At 38.0% G+C, this 20775-nt stretch overlaps 1 protein-coding gene across 3 annotated transcripts in view; it reads right to left on the reverse strand.

Moving 5' to 3' along the window:
* CDK8 (cyclin dependent kinase 8) overlaps positions 1-20493 on the reverse strand; it is a 113283-nt gene extending 92790 nt beyond the window's left edge. Inside the window, exon 1 of one of the 3 annotated variants that reach the window (XM_086714877.1) lies at positions 19757-20493. In XM_086714877.1, the coding sequence (XP_086571003.1) occupies positions 19757-19884 (128 nt within the window). In that variant the 5' untranslated portion in view covers positions 19885-20493. The remainder of the gene's footprint in view (positions 1-19756) is intronic. The other 2 variants (XM_025924205.2, XM_025924204.2) reach the window with 2 other exon arrangements.
* Between the last annotated feature and the right edge of the window lie 282 nt (positions 20494-20775).

Consider the following 20775-nt stretch of genomic DNA (forward strand, 5'->3'; position numbering starts at 1 on the left):
GGCACTGGAGAAATAGGGAATCACGAATAACTGAACAAAGCAAGATTAATAAATATATTAAAGTACACAAAACTTAGATGGCCTTACAAGAGCTTGAAAACTTTGTTTACATGCTTTATCTTACCATGTTATACAAAAGACCTCTGTGAGATGAATTCATTTTACAGATGAGAAATCTAAAGTGCTCAGATTAAATGAATTGCCCAAGCTCATAAAGCTAGTATATTGCATGTAAGATGTCAGTCTCATATCTAATAATGTTATGAAAATAAAAATTACTAAGAGGTCTTACCTAACAGAAAAAAACTAGAAACATTACCATTTAAAATCAAAAGTAAAGCAAAAATATTCCACCCCCAGCCAATGCTGGTTACTTTAGATTTTCTAACATTGAAGAACTAGAAAGAGATTAATAATAAAACTAAAAACATAATAGGAAAGAGTCACAAATCCATTAAAAAATTTTAACTACACAGGAACAGAAAGTTTATGGCTATTTGGCCACCATGGTAGGTTAATGGGGATTCACTGAACTATCTTTACTTTGGGTATGTTTTTAAAATTCCATAACAAATAGTTAACAAATCATTGTTAGTATAAGTATGTCACAAATAATTGCATGAGATCAAATGACACACAAAACTACACATAAGACTACTAAAACAAATAAAGTACCTAGTAATAAACAATATGTAGGATCTATAGGAATGAAACTGCAAGGCTTTATCAAGATTCATAAGATAAAATTTGAACAAATAAAAACATAACCACGCTGCTGAATATAAACAGTAATTAACACATTAAACACAACTTAAATCCACGTCAAAAACTATTTTTTAGAACTTGAATTGTTGCTTTTAAAGTTTACTTAGAATAAATGGACAAAAAAACTCAATTTTTTTTAAAGAAAAGTTATGAAAGGGTACCTCACCAGTTATTATAGTCTATGACTTAAAACAATAGGGGAATAACACAAGAATAGACAGATCGATGGGCTGGCGGAGAAAGTCCAGAAAGAAACACAAGTGTATATGCGAACTCAGGGTAGTGATAAAGGTGGCATTTCAAATATACCGTGAAAGAATTATTCAACAGTACTAAAAGGACTACAAAAACTACAGTTAGAATCCTGTATAACATTGCTCTGACAAATACATTTGATCAAATAAAATTTAACTGCAAAAACTTTTTTAACCCATAAAAACGCTAGAAGAAAATGTAAGAGGGGCACCTGGGTGGCTCAGTCGGTTGGGCGGCCGACTTCGGCTCAGGTCATGACCTCACGGTCCGCGAGTTCGAGCCTCGCGTCGGGCTCTGTGCTGACAGCTCAGGGCCTGGAGCCTGTTTCAGATTCTGTGTCTCCCTCTCTCTGACCCTCCCCCATTCATGCTCTGTCTCTCTGTCTCAAAAATGAATAAATGTTAAAAAAAAAAAAATTAAAAAAAAAAGAAAATGTAAGAAAAAATGTATATAATAAAGTCAGAGGCAGTAAGACAATGAGATTTTATTACACATTAATATTTCCTAAGTGTAAAAATTGACAAATGAAAAATTAGAAATACTTACAATATGAAAAAAAGAGTTGATATCCCAATAAACAAGGCACTTTAAAAAAAAAATTTAAAGAAGAAAATGATAGGAAAACAGGCAAAATATGGGCAATTCACAAAAGAAATTAAATAAGGAATAAATAAGAAACTATAAATTTAAATATGAATGAAACAAAAAGAAGTAAAACCATGATTCCATAGGTTTCCTATCAAATTTGCAAAGATTAAAAGAAAATTATTTTTAAAATTATATAATAGAGATAATGATCAAGAAAGTGGCAAACATTACTCCTGTTCATTATGAATGAGATTACAAATAAGTTCAACTTTCTTGGAGAAAATCTGGCCTTATATATCAAAAACCTGATTCAATAAAGCCACTTCTAGAAATGTTTCCTACAGATAAAATCATGGATGTCTACAAAGATGTAGCAACAAAATTTTAACTGCAAAAGATACTTGAATGTAAAAATTAATATATATAAGACACCACCACACAATACAATAAATACACATTAAAAACTTAATAGAAAGATGGTAAGTAACATGGAATATACATAATTTATTGTTGAGGGAATGAAGCAGGTTTAAAAACAATAGGCACAATATGATCTGACTTTTAAAAAACATGACTAGAAAAATGTCTGGGTGGCCAAAGTAAGGTGAATTTTATTTTCTTCTTAGAATGTATTTGCACTGTAAGTTCTACAACTGATACTCCATTACTCCCATAATTTAAAAAGCATTAAGTTGCATCTTTAACTGACAACTGACAAGGGAAGAGTAAAGGAAAACAATATGGGCAGATGAACTCTGAAAACACAACTGTTTAGTACAGAAACCAATACATGCATACATATAAATTGTATACTACATTTTAGGATGATTTTCATCAGTGATTAAAATAAACATTTGATGAATAAAAAGTGAACCAGTTACCCAGAAAACTTTGTAACCTAGAGCCATATGTCTAAGGTATCCCAATCTATTAGAAAAGTAAAAGATAGTAGCAAATGCAATCAGAGTTTAATCTTTATGAACCACAGATTATTCTAAACAATCTTGAAAAACAAGAATAAGGCTAGAGAGAACTCACACCCCTGATTTCACTTACTACAAAGCTACAGTAATCAAAACACTCTGGTAATGACAAAAGGACAGACATATACCATACAGACCAAAAGAATAGAGTCTAGAAATAAACACTTGCATATATGGTCAAATGATTCTTGATAAAGGTGCTTGGGCCGGTCAATGGAGGAAAAGACATCTTTTCAACAAGTATTTGAAAAGTGGATATCCACATGCAAAAGAATGAAGCTGTACCATTACCTAATACCATATACAAAACTTAACTCAAAATAGATCCATGACCTCAATGTAAGACCTAAAACTAGACAAGTCTTAGTAAAAAAAAACAAAAAAACAAACAAAAAAAAAACAACAAAAAAAAAAACCACAACAAACAAACAAAAAAAAACAAACCAGGGTGAAGGCTTCAAAACATTGGATTTAGCAATGATTTCTTGGATAGAACATCAAAGGCACAGAAAACAAAACAAAACAAAACAAAACAGACAAACTGGACTTTAAATTTTTTTTTTAATTTGTGTATCAAAAGACAATATGCAGAGTAAAAAGGTAACCTGCAGAATGGGAGAAAATATTTGCAAATCATGTATGTTATAAGGAATTAATATACAGAATATAGAGAGAACTCCTAAAATTCAACAACAAAAAATAAACCACCAATTCAAAAATGAGCAAAAGACCTGAATAGACATTTCTCCAGAGACCTTACCAATGGCCAATAAACACATGAAAAGATGCTCAACATCACTAATCATCAGGGAAATGCAAATAAAACTGTGAGATCCCAGCTAATACCCATCAGGATGGCTACTATAAAAACAAACAAAAACCAGAAAATAATAAACACTGGCAAGGATGTGGAGAAACTGGAACCCCTACGCACTGTTGGCGGAAATGCAAAATGATACAGCCACTGTGGAAAACAGGATGGCAATTCCTCAAAAAAATTAAGAACAGAATTCCCATATGATCCAGCAATCCCACTTCTGGGGATACATCAAAGAGAACTGAAAGCTGGGTCCTGAGATATTTGCACACCCATGTTCACAATAGCATTATTCACAGTGGCTAAAATGTGGAAGCTACCCAAGTGTCCATCAATGGATGAATGGATAAGCAAATTGTGGTATATACAATGAAATGTTACTTAGCCTTAAAAAGGAAGAAAGTTCTGATATATGCTGAAACATAGACAAATTTTCAGGACACTCTGCTAAGTGAAATAAGCCAGTTACAAAAAGATAAATATTGTGTGATTCTACTTACGTGAAATACTTAAAGCAGCAGACACAAAAAGTAGAATGGGGTTTCCCACAGGCTGGATGAGAGGAGTAGGGGGACCAGATACAGTATTACTGACCAGATACAGAGTTTCTATTTCACAAGATGTAGAGAGTTCTGGAGATATATGGTGGGTGATGGCTGAACAACAATAAGAATTTACTTAATATCAGTGAATGGTATACTTAAAAATGGCTACAATAGTAAATTTTATATTCAGTGTATTTTACCACAATTTAAAAAATGAAAAATAAAATCTTGAAAAAGAAGAACAAAATTGGAGTTCTCACACTTCCCAATTTTGAAACGGCCAGTAATCAATGTCGTGTGGTACTACTGGCTTACGAACAAACATAGATCAGTCAAACTGAATGGAAGGGATAAGAAACAAATCCTACATTTAGGACCAACCAATTTTTAACAAAGGTGCCCAGACAATTCAAAGATGCTGGGACAGCTGGATACCCACAAGCAGCAAAAGAACAAAGTTGGACCCCAACTCCCATGATATTCAAAACTGATCACAGACCTAATCTAAGAGTTAAAATTATGAAACTCTTAGGAAAAAACATAGGAGTAAGTTCTTTGTGACCTTGGGTCAGACAGCAGTTTTTAGATACAACGCCAAAGTACAAGTGGCAAAAGAAAAAATAAATACATTGGATTGTATCAAAATTAAAAGCTTCTGTGCTATAAACACCACCACCAAGAAAGTAAAAAGACAACCCAGGGTGGGAAAAAGATTTGCAAATTGTGTATCTGATTGGGGTCTAGTATCCAGAATATGAAAAAAAAAAAAAACCAAAAACCTACAACTCAATAATAAAAAGATAAGCCAATTTTAAAATGAGCAAAGAATTTGATTATGTTTTCCCAAGATGTACAAATGGTCAAAAAGTACATGACAAGATACTCAACATAATTGTCATCAGGGAAATGCAAATCAAAACCACAATGAGATACCACTTAATACCCATAAGGATGGCTATATTAAAAAAAAAAAAAAAAAAGGAAAATATGCGTTGGCAAGGATGTGGAGAAACTGGAACCCTAGTGCGTTGCTGGTGGGAACGTAAAATGTTGCAGCCACCGTGGAAATAGTTTGATGGCTACATAAAAATTAAGCGGAGTTACCATATGATCTGGCAATTCTACTTCTAGGTATATACCCAAGGAATTGAAAGCAGGAACTTGGATAGTTGTACACACCAATGTCACAGCAGCATGATTACAAAAACTGGTAACTCAAATATCCATCAATTGATAAATGACTAAACAAAATGTGATACATGCTAAATCACTGATGAGCCTTGAAAACATTATGTTAAGTGAAAGAAGCCAATCACAAAAGACCACATACTGTATGATTTCATTTAAATGAAATGTCCACCGTAGGCAAATCCAGATGCAGAAAACAGATTTGTGGTTGCCTAGGGCTAGGAGGTTGAAGGGAAAGGGGAATGACTGCTAATGGGTACAGGGTTTCTTTAAGAGGGAAAAAAAACATTCCAAAATTAGATTGTGGTGATAACTGCACAACCCTGTGAATATACTAAAAAAACAGGGAACTGGACGTTTTAAAAAGGTAAATTGTATGCTACGGAAATCTTTATCTCAATAAAGCTACAAAAAAACTTTTATACACTATACAATTATAACTTCTTGGAAGGTATTACTAATATTTTCTGATGAAGACAACTGGGATTTAATTTCCCTACTTAGTACACTGCAATGAAATCAAAAGTACTTTTAACACTTTTAAAATAAATAACTAGTGGCAAATGTTATCTTACATTCCAAAACGTTTCTGGGATAATTATAGTACAGAATTTCACGAAGGCAAAATGTAATTGTACCGCATTCTGATTGGAGAACCAGCAAGCGTACCTCCACTCAGCAGGTCCCGCTACGAAGTGCGGTAGAAACAGAGCAAAGACACCGCGCGATCAACGTCAAAATACCAGGGTTTGCGGGCGTTACAAACGGTTTGTTTTTGATGGCACTGAAAACTTCAAGTGCTTAAAGAACATCAGGCTGAATCACCTTTTAGAAGTGAATGGTCCAATCCAAAAAACAAACAAACAACAAACAAAAAACCAGAAGAGAAACAAATGAAGTATGAGAAGTATGTGCTACTTTGATAGATTTCCGTATGTTTTTTTCACTTACATACTTCAGAATCTAGCTCATGTCACAAGCCTGAAGGGGATCTGCAGAGGTCAGCTAGTCTTGGCTAAAAAAAGGATAATAGTTACTTTCAACTCCAGGATATCTGGTTTAAATTTTCGAGTAGAGCTGGACTCATTTGTACTAAAATAGATTTTAAGATAAGAAGGTAACATGGTTGCATGCTCCTTCTGCTTCCTAACTCCCTATACAGAGTAAATACCTTCCAACTTCTGTCCAGCAGAAATTATGTCTATGAATAGAGAATTATTTTTAATAGGACTTAGAACTTTAAAAAGTCTCTTTGAAGTTAAAATGCCTCAGAATTATCTTATGGATAATCACCTGCCTGCTCATCTACCATGAATGATTACCTCTGCTGAACACACACAGTCAAGCAATTCTATCGGCAGAACGAGTCCATGGAGACAAGCCCACAGGTCACTGAAACAGGTGACAAAAGCACAAGGCTAAAAAATAAAAAAAACTACAAAACAGAAAACCAAAAAGTGGGAGAAAGGAAAATTTGGGGTGAAGATCAGTGCTGGGTAGAGAATGAAAGGAAGACCAAAGCCAAGCAACAGGAAAAAGAAGGGATCATCTAAGCAAAAAGTAAAAGAGTCAGTGTTAAACAAATGGTTGGAGGTAGAATATATCCAGAGCGTTAGTTATTTGTAATAGGAACACAGTGTACCAGCAGTTTTGAGTGGGAAACAAGAAACACGATGAAGTGAACATGAAATAAGATGTAAACATAATAATGACTGCAACTTTAAACATCCACATGGCTCTTAAATATTTCTAGCCCAGCAAGTAATCTAAAATGCATAACACTATGTGGGCAAAGAGAACTCAAAGCAAAAAGTTTCAAAAGAATAACCTAAACCATTCTAACTTTACGATGTATTTAACCCCTATGGTTCAAACATCCCATTACTGTATCTATTCCCACTTCTTCCTTCAGGTAAGTTTTGTCTGTGGAGTTTTGATGGGAGCAAAGTTGGTGTAACCTGTTTACAGGACATTAAGATTGTCCACAGAAGAGCCTTAAGCCCAGGCCTATTAAGATTTATTTCTAGGAAACTGACCTACGCTTCACCAGTCCTGCGGTAAGGTACCAGGGTTGTTATCAGTAACTTGTGCTTAGGCATAATGACCAGTTTCTAGAACTGAGAGAAACCAGGAAGGATAAAAATCCCTGTAGATACAGCAAGGGAACTTCTCTTACTTCATGAAAACTTTACTCTGCACCAGCGGCATCAGCCACAGCAAATATCCCTGTGGGGAGCCTGGGGACCTGGGGAGTTCTGCCTCCACCTGAAAGAATGTTGTGTGCAAAGACAGTAAAGGACATTTGTTGCGGTGCTTTTTAGAAGCACATATAAGTGAAAGAACCTAAAGTCCCCTCAATGGAACCAGTATACTACGTTCTATCCATAAAACAGAATGATAAGCTGATGAACTGAATTGCGATCTACGTGCGGGTACTGATCACTGAAACATATGAACTGAAAAAAAGCAAGGCACGGACTCATACACATAATACCATACAATTTGTGTTTAAAGATAATGACATATGGACCTTTCTAACTAATTCTGACACATAACCAGGGAGCCATTAAAGAAATAAGTGATAGGGGCGCCTGGGTGGCGCAGTCAGTTAAGCGTCCGACTTCAGCCAGGTCACGATCTCGCCGTCCGTGAGTTCGAGCCCCGCGTCGGGCTCTGGGCTGATGGCTCAGAGCCTGGAGCCTGTTTCTGATTCTGTGTCTCCCTCTCTCTCTGCCCCTCCCCCGTTCATGCTCTGTCTCTCTCTGTCCCAAAAATAAATAAACGTTGAAAAAAAAAATTAAAAAAAAAAAAAAAAGAAATAAGTGATAAAGGTAACTTCCTAAAAATAAGAGCTGCACACAAAAAACAATACCATGAATAAAGTCAAAAGACGTTTATTTCCACAAACTGTAAAGCATGACACAAGAAAGCTATCAGCGGACAGCTCTGGGAAGAAGGACCTGGGTGGCTGGAGGAGATGGAGGGAAAACACACAAGTCTACATTTCCTCAGTATATTTACATTTTTTCATGTACATGTAGTATTGTCTGCTCAAAATGAATAAAGTATTGCAATAAATTTTGAAGTCTATCCATACATAGATATGCTTCTATATGCATAGACACAAGAAGATGCTGACAATGGCTATTCTAAGGAGGGAGACTCAGATTGTCCTAGGTATCCTTATGTACTGTTCAAATTTTTTATCATGAGCATACATGAATTTTATAACCCAATCTTATTTTATAAGAAAAATTTGCTTGTTGAAAGTACATAACCTTTGACCCTGAAATTCCATTTCAAGGACTAACTACAATTGGAGAACTGCAGACATATTTTCTAGGAGGTCCTTTGTTAATTGTAATGGCTAAAATTTGGAGACTACTTACATTTTTTCTATCACTAGAGAACTGGTTCACTAGATAGATACATATTTACATACATACATATAATGTAATGACTGCAATAATTAAAACTGATGGTTTAGAACTATATTTACTGACAGGAAGAGATGCATAATATTCTTGAATGAAAAAAATGTTAAGATCATAGATTTCATTAATCTCTACCTACATTCATAGCATTATTTGGAAAGATGATAAAGAAAATAGTACTTGTCTCCAGTAGCAGAGTTAAGGCTTTTGGTTTCCGTATACATTTCTTGGGGTGCCTGGGTGGCTCAGTCGGTTGAGCGTCCAACTTCAGCTCAGGTCACGATTTCACGGTTTGTGAGTTCGAGTCCCGCATCGGGATCTGTGCTGATAGCTCAGAGCCTGGAGCCTGCTTCAGGTTCTGTGTCCCCCTCTCTCTCTGCCTCTCCCCTGCTCGTGCTCTGTCTCTGTCTCTCAAAAGTGAATAAACATTAAAAATAAATAAAATTTCTAAAATTTCTAGTTTCTGTAAACATTTCTAGACTACGAATTTTCTACAAGAAACCTGTAATTGTAAAGAATTATAATTCTTTTATAATCAGACAAAAAAGCGATTTTATTTTTTTAAAAAAAAGAACTATCTCAAATACCATGGAATGAATGAATGTACAAATAAAGAGCAAGTCAGCATATACAATTTTAGCTTCAATAATAAGCCAATGTGGAAACAAAGGTGGAAGTAAACTTTTCATTGCTTGGCCCTGAATAATAAGGCTACCCATAAAAGTACCACAAAATATTCTGGATAAAACCTACAAAGCGAGTTATAATTTCAGCTCTAGTGTCCAAAAATCTTTTGCTGAATTTTTCTTCTGTTTAAAATACTTAACCAAGGGATGCCTGGGTGGCTCAGTGGGTTAAGTGTCCAACTCTTGATTTTGGCTCAGGTCACAGTCTCATGGTTCGTGGGTTCAAGCTCTGTGTCAGGCTCCGCTTTGAGCTCCACATTGATGGTGTGGATGGAGCCTGCTTGGGATACTGTCTCCCACTCTCTCTGTCCTCCTCCCCTGCTTGCTCTCTCTCTCTCTCTCTCTCAAAATAAACAAACATTAAAATAATTAAAAATAGGGGCGCCTGGGTGGCGCAGTCGGTTAAGCGTCCGACTTCAGCCAGGTCACGATCTCGCGGTCCGTGAGTTCGAGCCCCGCGTCAGGCTCTGGGCTGATGGCTCAGAGCCTGGAGCCTGTTTCCGATTCTTTGTCTCCCTCTCTCTCTGCCCCTCCCCCGTTCATGCTCTGTCTCTCTCTGTCCCAAAAATAAATAAACGTTGAAAAAAAAATTTTTTTAAAAAATAAAATAAAATAATTAAAAATAAACAAATAAAATACTTAACCCAAATACTTCATTATCTCCCTTGCCCTCTGTGTGGCATAGGGTATGCCTACCACTCCTTCTGAAAACACTCTTTCCTTGGTTGGTATGATGTTACCTTACAAGGCCTTGGCTGTTCTCCAAGTTGCCATGTACAGCCAATAAGTTGTGCACTGCACAACTGCTGGTGCACAGTGGGAATGACCCTGAGTTTTCTCCTCCTCCTCGGGACTCAACTTGTTGGCCTCCTGGATGGACATCTGTTTCTCTACATTCCGTCCTAGGACCTCTTCTTACTCTACACTTTGTCTAGGCAATTTCAAGATGACTCGAAGCTATTACTTCAAGTACCTGGTTAACTCCCAAGTTTTTCCCTATCCAGATCTCTATCTTGAGCACTACACTCATGTTATCTGCCTAACGGACATTTCTTCTTAGATGTTTAACAGGTACATGCATTTCAATACACCAAAACTCAGTTCATCATGTTCCCCATCAAACCTGCTCCTCTTTCTGTTTTGGCTATCTATGTGAATGGCAGTATCTTGCTGCTTATGCCAGAAACCTAGACCTTACCCTTGGTTCTTCTGACTCCTTCCTCTCTCACATTCAATAAATCAACAGGTCCTATCAATTGTTCGTCATTCCCTCTGTCATTCCCTAATTCAAGCCTCTAGCACCTCTCACCTGGATTACTATTACATTTTCCCAACCCCAGTTCCCCGTAGCTACTAGCTATTCTGAGTATGTTGTCAAGCACTCTTTTTAAATGATTAATCTGAACTTGCTACCTGTTTAAATCCTACAAATGGTCCCCATTGTCTTCAGAATCAAGTAAGAAGTCCACGACATGATTTCCAAGACTCCACTTACTTCTCCAACTTAATTTTTTGTACCTCTCACCCTACCCGTTACCACTCTCTGCAATCTGGTATTGAAACTCTTCCAATTCCCTCACCATACTATCTTTTCTTCGTATCTCTATAAATGCTACTTGACGGTGGCTCCAAAGGGTCCTGGAGACAGCTTTAGCCTTCCCTCCTACAACATAACATAAAAGCTCTCGAAATCACTTCAAATAAATAACTTAAGTTAAAATTTGCTTACTACACATCATACTCCCTTTTCCACCAGATAGAAGTCCTTCCTTTATAAAGAAATTCTGGAACCAGATGCTACTCCTCTAGCCTGCACTGTAACTCCCCAACCTTCACTCACTCTTATTTACTGCCCATTCACTCGTGTAACTTCTAATTATCTTTCAAGTCACAACTGAAATACCATCCTTGAACCCCCAAGAGCAGATCAGATACCCCCACGGCAACCTACGCATCTTCCCTAGTGCAGCCCTACCCCCACTATGCTATAATTACCTTTTTACTTGCCTGCATCCCTGAAAAGTCTGTAAGTTCCCTGAAGACTTGGACCCTGTCCTGTTCACTGCTGAATTGCCAATATCAGGCACAGAACCTGACATATTAGAGACATTCTGCAAATAGCTACCAAATAAATTAAAAACATAAATTTACCAAAAACCAAACACTACAGCTAAAGAGAAACTATAATGAAACATCAAATATTTAAATGATTTGACTTTACATTTAAAAGGATCTTCAATGTTGGGTCAACATTAGAAAACGCATTACAAGGAATGTTTTACTTTACACAACATTTTCTTGGAAAGTGTGTATAAACTGAATTTTTTGCAAACTAAGTCATGTGGTAAATACACCAAGAGAGCTTATGTACTTAAAGAGATTCTTTCATAAAGTGAAAAAAAAAAAAAAAAACTCCAAATAAATTTATTCTACACGAACTCAAATTTTCACAATTGGCTCTCCTTAAAACAGAAACCTTATAAAAATAATTTTTCAATACTCATGTCTGCTTTCCCCAGAAATAGGACTTGGTTAACATTAAGTCATGACACCACTGATGGACAAGTTTTAGGTTTTTTAAATCTCTTTAGTTCTCTCGACAACCTCTAAATTCGGGTGTCTAGAAACATGTACAGTGGTCCTTGCATCATGATGTAAAGAATTCCTGTCCTTAGGATGATTATTCGCTGGAACTCATGAGCTATATAATAAAACCATAAATTTTAGAGAGCTGTCTCAAGAGACGAGTAACTGAGTTACCTTGCGTCGTAGGAGCCTAAATAATTTATTCACATAACAAAAATAAACTCCAAATATCGATCACGGAACATCACGATTTAAACACAAATGTCAGTCTGGTTCAGAGACTAATTATATTTTTCTTAAATTTACAAATAGAGGTTTGATCTCTCCCATTTGAATTGATTTATTTACAAGGTATATTTCAGAAAAAAAGCTTTATTCTTTGTAGTGGTTCAATTTTTCAAATACCTGGGACTTGTATTTGGCTCACCTGATCAACAAAGTTTGCCCTGTCTTTGACTTTTGGTTTTGTTCAATTTTGTTCCTGGTAGCAATACAGCCAGCCGATCAAACTTTGCTTCTCTGGGTATTTTCACAAGATGCTGCTTTTCTAGTCTCCTATAATATGCTCAAGTTTTTAATTTCAGCAAATTGAAAAGGGACACTTTCAAATATGAATTTCATGTACACCAAAAATAAAAAAGTATTAAGTACCTGTCAACGTTTGGCAATGTGCCAGGAACTGAGGGGAACACAATTACTGCCCTAGAGGAAATCTATAATATCTAAGCCATAAACATCCACCAGAAAGACCCAAAGGACATATAAACATTAACCACATATACTCTGAAGCAGTTACACAATACATCTATGAAGGACTAAATATGTTTTGCGGGGTGATTAGTGAAGAGGGAATTACTGGAGTTGTATGTTAAGATAAAGTAGTTAGAATTTCTGAAGCTAAATGTTAGAACCTACTTCAGCTGGGGGGAAAAATTTCCAGCACAAGGTGCTGCCTGAGATAAAGTTCAGAATGGTGGTCTGATTTGATGGAGGAGCCAATTTTATCCATTTGCACTTCAGAATCCTGCAATGGACTAGAGAGTGAACACTCCTGGGTCTCACTGTCAGGTCTCACAAACGAAGAACAAAGGTCTTGGTCCTGCACCGAAGTCAAGGTAAAGCCACTCAAAAGTGGTTCTCAACTGCTTTGAAAAAGTGTGGCAGTTTCTCAAAAAGCAAAACCTGGTGTTACCATACCTGGCTATATGCCCAAGAGAACTGAAAACAAAAATCCCACATGACAACTAAACATCAATGTTATAAGCAGCATTAGTCATTATAACCAAAAAGTAGAAATAACACAAAGGTCCACTGACTGATGAATGGATAAACAAAATGTGGTATATCCATAGAATGCAATACTGTTCAACCATAAAAAGGAATGATACTGATACATGCACAATGAAGATGAATCTTAAAAGCATTAGGCTAAATAAAAGACAAACAAGGCCACACACTGTGTAATTCCATTTATATGAAATGTCCAGAACAGGCAAATCCACAGAGAAAGGAAGTAGACTAGTGGTTGCCAGGAGTTGGGGAGATGGGGGATGTGGAGTGATGGCAAACTGATACGGAGTTTCTTTTTGGGGTAATAAATGTGCTGGAATTAGATAGGGGTAATGATTGTACAGCCTTGGGAACGTACTAAAAAGCAGTGGACTGCACACTTTGAAAGGGTGAATGTCATGGTATGTAATACATCTCAATTTTAGAAAGGGGGTTCTCAGCGTATTTTCTGCCATAACGCATCTGAAGGACATGACATGACTCCGTCAGTACAGGCAGCTTACTACAGCAGGGACTGGTTTTGGGACTCTAACAACGACCATAATAAAGACTCTTGAGACTCATGACACTAAAGGGTCTTCAAGGATTATGATCAAAATAACAGCTGAAAGTCACTTTTTAGTCACAACATCAAGTCACTTTAGGTAACAAGAAATACCTAAAGACAAAAAAGCTCTTAGTAGTTTCTAAGGAACAAAGAGAGGACCAAAGCCTACCTAAGCTGGTGTGAAGGAAAGGATTTACAAACTGTTCTGAAGAAGGAAAGGACAGTAGGATTTTCATTCTCTAGCAGCAGCTAAGAACAGAAAAAGAATAAAGAGATAGTGAGGATCAGATTCAACAATAAAAGGCACTACAGGAAAGATGACAGCAGCCACAGGGGATAATATGTATTTATCAACACTGATCTGGCATATACAGTTCCCAAATTACATATGGATCACGTTTCAAATGTTGGTAAATCATAATTCTGAACACATTTGCCAAGAGAAATAATTGTTGAAAAGTAGGTAAGTTTGCAAAATGGCCTACAATAATTTATAATAATCTGTCATTATTTCTATTTTCCTAGCTGAAATCCAGTAGGCTGGAAGCCATCTCCCCACCTCCCATCTCTTCCCACATCAGATTCCAACAAGAGAAATTCTCCCTCTGGGAATTTGTTGCCACCACCATCTTGCAGGACAGAAAACTCTGGCTCCCTAGTTCTCATGGAGGTGAGGCCGAAGTAGAATCATCTGCTATCAAGAGCTGTAATCAAAATGGAGTTCTGCCATGGCAGCTTTACATATGAGGGAGAAATTCGTAAGTCAGCCATTCAATTTCAGAGGCTGCTTGTACTCTGATTCAGCAACATTCTTGTGATGGGAAACTGCCGCACAGAGAATTAAGGTGCTCATTGTGAAATAACAGAAACCTCATCATGTCCAGTGGGTACAATGGATCATCTGTAGTGCACGCACATAGCAGGACACATACAGCAGGAGCTCAACGGCCAAAAGGTGGGGAGGGAAGGCGGGAGAAGGAAAAAAATTCAAACCCACACAATCTGCTGGGGTCTGCAAGAGCACAGTAAAAAAGCACCTCTCCTTACCCTAGTCCTCTGAAAATACCCTATCTGATGAGATCTTCCCCTTCTTTTAAGAGTCAAACAAAATGCTGCCATCTTTGAGAGGCTTTCCTTGAAAACCCTAAACAGGGTTGGCAGTTTCCATCTGTGTTCCATTAGCACCCTGTATTAATTATTATAGCGCTTATTAAATCGCTACAGTTTATTTACATTTGTTTCCCCAGTAGATACCTCCTCAAGTAATGGAATATTTTATTCATCTTTGTATTACCAGTACTTCGGACGGTGCCTGGCACATGCAAGAGTCCAATAAATATTGGTTAACGAATGACTGTATGGATTTCTTCAAATGTTGAAAGAAACAGAAAAAGTAAAAATCAAATGAACAGCTCCCAAATGAATTAATTTGCCAGTCTTGCTACTAAGAAAATGGGATTTAAGCATGAAACCTCCAAGTGGCCTTACCAGTAGATCTGAAGGCACTGAATATCTAAGGTAGACAAATTCAACAGTGTCCCTTTCCATCACATTTTTAAAAAGTTATAAGGAATACTCTTTCCTGGGCATGCAAAATCCTCAGTAATGGGTATGTATGTTGTATTTGGCATTTCTGACGTCTAAAGAAATATTTAAGTCAGACTGAACATATATGCAGGGTTCAGCAATATTCAGAAGAAAAACTATCCGATCCCTTCAGGGGAAATAAAGGGTTCCACCACGTTCTGATCATAATTAAGGAAATAAAACTGAATTAAAGCCCCAATGCAGACTGAATCAGAAGGGTCCTTTGTGCTAGCCACCAAATGAGTGGTTCACTGGAGTGGGAACAAGCACAGTCCCTAAATCCCAACGTCTTAAGAGATAAAGATAATGGAATGCTACAGCAATAAAGACAGGTAAAATAGCTGGTATGTCTTTGGAAGTTAACCTAACTTCTTTCAGGCAGTTGGTGAGAACCTACATTAAAGCATGAGACTAAGAAACAAAGACGTGTATCACTGCCTAAAGTAAAATTTGTTTTAGTGGCTGTTTACCTAATCTTGCAAAAGTATTACACTTTATATTCATAATTTATTTCCCCAAATCATAACACTAGAAAAGACCTTAAAAATTATCAACTCAAGCCCTCTAATCTTACAAATAAGGAAATCGAGGTTTACAAAGGGCAAGTGACTTGCCCAAGGTCATACTGGTAATCAGATGCGGAGTCTGAACTCAAACTCAGTATTTGTCTCCCCAACTTGAGTTTCTTCTACCAGAAGACCTTTGGTTCCCCCTCCACACACATACATATATGTGTATATATGTGTGTATGTATAGATACACCGACGTATCTACATAAACACTTGTTGCACTTGAAAAAACCAACGCTGTTCAGAAATGTATTGAAAAAGTATACCAATTAATTGAGTTAGTTGAAAAGACTACTCCTCTGATAGGTAAGACATTCATGTTTTCCAAATGACCCACGAAAACACCAAATCTCCACGTCTAGGTTTATATTTACCTTAATATATTAGCTTTATGAGGCATAATGGTTAAGAGCATGTGCTCTAGAATAAGAGGACCTTTTGTAATCCCCTAATTGCAGCTCTGACATTTAATCAGTCATATAAGCATAGACAATTTTATCTAACCTTTCTAACAGCTTAACCTTTCTAACAGTTTCCTCACCTGTAAAACTGAAAAACAGAACTGACTTGATATGGTACTTTGTGAGGATTAAATAGATGATGAATGTAAAAGGGCTTTGCCCAGGACCTAGTAATACTCATTAATTTAGCTATTATTATTACTGCCTCCTAATTTTTGGGTTGCCTACAAAAGTGCCCCAACAAAAGTTTTCTGTATATTTCTGTCTCTCACAAACACACACATATAATCCCAATTATATATAATCTGTTCTTTTGAACACAGAGTACAGCAAATTAAGAACCCTGTTCAAGAAAACTGCTTTTGCTTTTCTTTTTTGGAGATCAAACTCTTACCTCAAATTGATTTTTAAATGCTAGAAATGTCCAGTCCCTGTAATGAGAGTTTAGAATTTAAAAACACAAATTGTCTTGTCTTCTCACACTTTTCCATTCTTTCGAACAAAATGAGTTTGGTTGCCTAAATTGTACAAAGAGGAAATGCAACTGACTCAGAAAGAAAATGAATCTCCCTGCTTCCTACTGAGTACCCTTTTGGTGTTCAGACACAAAGGACACTATCTCATTTATGGTGACAGTGAGAACAAATTATTTCCAAGATTTATTGTGCATTTATGCTTTAACTCTATTAGAATCTGAAATTAACACAATTACAAAAGGTCCTTTTTCCATATATATATAATCATGCTTCAAATAAAGTATTTCCTCCTTCCCCACATTCCTTAAAATGCTGAGTTTATTTTAAGTGTGGTATACTAGCAGGATAGTATTAATAATTCTTTGAGTCAAAGAAATGACCTTATGAGCTGTTTTATTTCCTAAAACTTAATAATTTAAGAAGCTAATACCTCCAGTCTGAATTCTTTTACTACGTGCTCATATTCTGTGATGCTTGCTGGAAGACGGAAAAGATACATTTATGTGCGTTTGTTCTAATAGACAAATAGGTCTAAACAAAACCCACTTCACCGTACATCTCAGGATTCTCTTTGAAGGTGTTATTGTCTGCGTTCCTAGAGTACTCTGAAATTTCAGTTACAGAATGTATAATTTAATTTGAAAGTAAATCAATACTAGAAACAAATTATTTCGTCATCATCTTTTTACAAAAGATTAAACAGCCACAAATTTTATTTTACCAGGACTAAAATGCATTAAATTACATTTCACTGACATAAGATCAAAAGAACCTCCTAAATACAATGCTATATTTCACTCGAGTGATGAGGCTGTTTGAGAAGCCAAACCAAAAATATTCCCTCTGGAAAACAAAAACTGTCTTAAGTAATTTTAAAACTCTCTTGACATTTGATCATTTTTAAATTTTTTTGAAGTTCATCCTATAAACAAAATCATTAAAGGCTGCTGGAAAACAAGCCCAAAAATTATAAAGTTTTTTTTTCCAAAATGCAATGGTAATTTTCAGCTATCACAAATGACTAAGAAATGCTTACATGCTGTACATTTAGCTATTTTTAAATTGTATTAATTCTTCTAAAATTATTTAGTCTAAATTAAAACCTAACTATGAGATATAAAAGGTGGTTAAAAGTACCTCCTGCCACTAAACAATACCATAGTTTTTAAATAAAATATAAAACCAAAGTTAATAAATTTATACATTTTATTAGCTTAAATCAGTAATTTATGGAAATAGAACTGGCTTCTCTCAGAGAGATTAAAAATAATTTAGAATCACCAGAATTTTACAAAGCAGATGACAGACTGGTCAAATGTACTACTATGTGTAATCTCATGGCATTGGGAATTTTCTGAATATGCCCCAAATTACATAATATTGGTGGAAAGAGAAATGGTTTAAGGCTTTTGAAAAATATTATATGAGAAAGATAATTTTTAAAGTACATTATTAAACAATACTTCGATGAAAAATATAAGCAGAGTCAACAGTAGGTAGGTATCTCCAGATGCAGATTTCTCAAATGTCACCAGATTATCCATTCCACTAAGTACTTTGAAATACATGCAGCACACCAGAGTATCAAGTTTTCAAATCCCTATCTTTTGCAGATATCTGTACTGCTTTAACTGCTCATATAAGCACTGAAATGCACATACCAAGTTAATTAGAATCACCATCTTCCTTTAAGAGTCCCTTTTAAGTTATTTGAGAAAGACACCTCAGTCAATCTAAGAAAAATGTTGAATATACACTTCCTTTTCCAATATCCAGAATATTAAAGTATTTATAAATATGGCTCCCCCAACTTACTTCAGCTTTATGAACGGTTTCTTTTTTTTAGTGCTAATATAGTTCTGAACAAACCCTCTTACCTAATTCGGGGGGGGGGGGGGGGGGAGGAAAGCAATTCTTTTAAATGTGAAAACAGCAGCTATCAAATTGACATTGATATTCGAGTAAAGCTACTTTGTTTATACTGGTATCTAAAGATTATATAATAAACTCTGACATGATTTCTCCCGCAATTTTCTATAGTGTCAAAGGCAACAGACAACATCAACATAACGTTTGTACAACAGGGAAACAAGGAGTTAATAAAATATATTTTCCCCTCAACTAAGAATTGCCTTCTCTTTTGTCAATATTACACGACATTCATCTACTGACAAAGGAAAAATGAACACTTCACTTGCCTGTTTAAGAAACTCAATTGGGAGCATTACCAGCCATAGACTTAATTAAGTTATTTGCAGGGGAAAATATTTAAAGCAAAGAGACGATTTACAGCTTATTGCCAACAGCTAAATTTTGGGGGAACAGGCCTGAACACGATAGCCCCTATTAGTCCCTTGCCTTTTTCCCCACCACCCACCCTGCACCAAACCCCCATTGTTCTATGTAAAACTCACAGGTTAATGGTATCTAAATAACAATTGCTACATTGAGGTTACAGACGATCCCTATGAAGAACTCTTCAGCATCACATTTACTTGCTGCTTTCTTTCTCCCAAATAAAATCCAAATTTGGTAATAAATCAATCACAAACTGGTGGAGGAAAGGATCACAGCTTCCCTTCCAGACTGATGGATGTCACTCCAGAGGCGGGCGAGGAAATCCCCCCGAAGGCTACCAGCATAAATGGACCCCTCCCCCCGAAAACCATTTAAACTGACGTTTTACTACGATTTTTTTTTTTTCAATCTAGAACCGAAACCCTTGAAAAGTACACAGCCCATGGAGTAGCAGCTCTTTTTCCCTATTAGCCACCGAAGTAGAATACACAGGCAGGATTTCGTGTGGGCTTGGATCCCTAGTACACCACTTCCTCCCCAAACCTGGCTGGCAGGGCCAGATTCGGGTGTCAAGGAAGTGGGAGACCGGCGCGCCGGCGCCCCACTCTCCCTCCGGGCTACCTGCCTCGGCCTGCGGGAGCGCCGCCCAGCGCGGACACCGGCACAGACACAAACACTCACCCATCTTTCCTCTTGGCTTTGTAGACGTGACCATAAGTGCCTCGGCCAACTTTGCAGCCCTCGTATTCAAACAGGTCCTCGACCCGCTCCCGCTCGCTGCTCAGCTTCACTTTAAAGTCATAGTCCATTGTCACAGCCTCCGGGGCCGGGGAGCTGGGTCGGGGGGCCGGGGGACAGGGGTGGGGACCGGGGAAGCACCGGCAGCCGCAGCCCCCGGGAACCCGCCCGCTCTACGCCCGGCGGCCGCAGCACCAGCCCGACTGATGCGGCAAGAGCAGGAGGAGGCCCCGCAAGAGCGCGGGGGACATCCAGGGGGACGGCGGGGCAGAGGCCGGCCGAGGGGGTGGGGGGACGGGGAGGTTCCCCCGGGCGAAGGAGAGCAGAGGGACGACGGCTGGGGGTGGGGAGCGGCGTCTCTGCCCTTGTCCCCGCGGGCTCCCGGGGCGCCGGCTCTCCTGCTCTCTCCTGCCGCGCGTTCTGCTCCCGCTGCGGGGAGCGGCGGGGCGGCCGCGGCGGGCTCTCCTCCTCTTACACTCGCACTCACGCCTCACCCTCTCTCTCACACACGCTCACACTCACTCACTCACTCTCTCACCCATACACTCAAACAGAAAGGCAGCGCCGCACAACAGCCGGTACCTCCTCAGAGAGAGGAGGAGGGAGGGAACTCGCGGAACACGGCCACAGCTGTCGCAAAAACGTCGCGAAGTCTCGGGCTGCCTCCGGGCCTCCGTGCAGCCTGCTCCGCGGCGCCAGTCCGGCCCCGCCGGGGCCCGCACCTCGAGGATCCGGTGGAGGAAGCAGGGTAGCCACTGCCCGAAGCTGCCGCCAGAAGCACCACGTGGATTGTCCTGACGGCGGCCAGAGCCCCAGACTACATTGCCCAGAATGCACAGGCCACCGTCGTTGCCGCCCCTTCGACGACTCCACCCCACACAGTGGTAATACGGGAGCGTTGCATGATGGGATTAGTAGTCCAAGGAGAGATTAGTTTCAATCGCTTAGAGGGATTTTTTTTT

This window comes from Puma concolor, chromosome A1 (genome assembly GCF_028749965.1).
Source record: "Puma concolor isolate L17-30 chromosome A1, mPumCon1.1.hap2, whole genome shotgun sequence".
NCBI classification, from domain to species: Eukaryota; Metazoa; Chordata; class Mammalia; order Carnivora; family Felidae; genus Puma; species Puma concolor.